Below are 2,076 nucleotides of genomic sequence, written 5' to 3' on the forward strand. Positions count from 1 at the left end.
ACACACACACACACACACACACATATATATATATATACTTATATAATATATATATATATATATATATAGCCTTCTTATTGATAAAATACCAGGTAAATACGCGTATTATAAAGACTTGTGCCGATTATGACATGCTTAACATGATGTAATATCAATCGTCTTCCATCCACAATTACGTACTTTTGTTACCTTAGATATCAGGAAAGGCAGAGAATTTTGACATAAATACCATCACTGAACAATGAGTGACAACTGGGACGATGGCTACGACTGGGAGAAGCTGCGCACATGGTACTTTGTACCGGCGGCAGCCTTTTTCCTGGTATGGCAGATGAAAGGTCATCGATGTAATTTGTTTGCCCGGCGTGACAAACGGAAGGCCATACATGTGATCAGAATTGATAATTTGGTGTGACAGATTAAACATTGAGGATGTTATGGGTGTGGTGTACTCATTCGTGTGTGTGTAAATCACACATTAATCGTTTTATTGTGGTATTATTTTAAACATTGATTGGGACCTAAGCTTCTTGTGAAATAAATTTGCGTCGTATGGATTAAGCAAACAGATGATCATCAGAATGGACACAGTTTGAGGATATACATTTTGGCGGATCGGTATTTTCCGGAAATTTACGTTCACGCACATGCACTGGTTGTACCGCAGTCTGCGGTACAACCAGTGCGAGTGCTAGGTGGTTGTAACATCTTATACCCGTCGGATGATTGGTCACGCGAGTCCCTGTCATGCAACACTGAGTACTTTGACATGGGATAGCGTCGTGGAGAGTAGCTACGTGGGTATACAAATGATACGTACATTTGGCACCAGCAATCCATTTCTGGCTGACTGATTTCACATACATGCAGCACTCCATCCACACCTCCACAATTTAATCCGCGTACCACAGTTGAGTATCAAAGGACTACAACATCAGAAGACGTCTGTGATGGGCAATGTGCTGGGGATGATAGGCATGGCTGTCGCTATCGGCGCCGCTATAGCGAGTGTCTCTGATGTGCTCGTGTGGGCCGTGGTGGTTGGAATCGTCCCCGGTGGTATCATCGGTCTCCTGCTTGCTACGGTACGTATTGGGCTACTGACCTGTCCGTTGCTGTCGATGGTGCGTGAGAGTGTCTACCCACTTACTTCATAGGGTTGTCGTGTCATCTCGCTTGTTTCTTGTGCAAGGCTCTCGATTGATGGCCCTGACAGTAGCCAATTGTTCTTCGTGTATTGGTATATTGGTCCTTATTAGTCCTAAAAAAATGATCGACGGATATAATGCACGTTATGTACGCAGGCACATAGTGTGTGTCTCTCATTGACTGTACAGGCCGCGCAAATTTCAAAACGTATCTTCGGCTGCGACAAGTGTGCTCTTTTTCGTGACGTGTTGTACTTTCAGAAGGCTAGTACTGTTACTCGTAAGACTGGAAAGGGAGGGTGAAGACATAGACCTTTCATGTACAGACATGTGCTTACAAGGTACCGCAATGTATAAGCCCGGGCACTAGCTATGGACAGAACTGCCAGAGTGGTGAAAATGCAATCTTGAATGAACCTATCAAAAACGCACTCTACAAACGTGTGTCTTTGTATATACATGCTTGTGTTTGAGTATATTAACTGTACATCTTCCTCACTATACAGCGTGTTGCGATGACAAGTATCCCGCAAATGGTGGGACTGCTGAACAGTTTTGGCGGTCTTGCAGCGGCGCTCGCTAGTTTGGGCGTGTATGAGAAGAACTATGAACAGTACTTTCAGTCCGAACTTGACTTTCAAGTTCACAACTTTATCATCTACCTTGGAGTGGCTATTGGTAGTATCACCTTCTGGGGATCTCTTGTAGCCTGTGGTAAGCTCCAGGTATGTTGATAGATAATTTTATGCGCATCTCTGTGTGAAGGTGTCCAGTATCTACCCCATGCGAGGTACGAGTTTTGTCACGTGCGATATGGTTTGGTGCTTCCTTACTGTGCTGTAGTAGTCTCACACATATTCGCATACAAACTTGTTTTCGCAACATATTCACATATATACATGAATATATATACAAATATCTATAGATA

At 43.3% G+C, this 2,076-nt stretch overlaps 1 protein-coding gene across 1 annotated transcript in view; it reads left to right on the forward strand.

Annotated features, from left to right (window-relative positions):
• Window positions 1-1,882, forward strand: part of SARC_09494 (hypothetical protein) — a gene marked incomplete at its 3' end in the record, with an annotated part of 2,587 nt that extends 705 nt beyond the window's left edge. The window contains exons 2-4 of the mRNA XM_014296487.1: window positions 195-322; window positions 912-1,085; window positions 1,655-1,882. Of these exons, the coding sequence (XP_014151962.1) occupies window positions 242-322; window positions 912-1,085; window positions 1,655-1,882 (483 nt within the window). The 5' untranslated portion in view covers window positions 195-241. The remainder of the gene's footprint in view (window positions 1-194; window positions 323-911; window positions 1,086-1,654) is intronic.
• Window positions 1,883-2,076: the final 194 nt, after the last annotated feature.

The sequence above is a fragment of the Sphaeroforma arctica genome (assembly GCF_001186125.1).
Source record: "Sphaeroforma arctica JP610 unplaced genomic scaffold supercont1.970, whole genome shotgun sequence".
Lineage (NCBI taxonomy): Eukaryota > Ichthyosporea > Ichthyophonida > Sphaeroforma > Sphaeroforma arctica.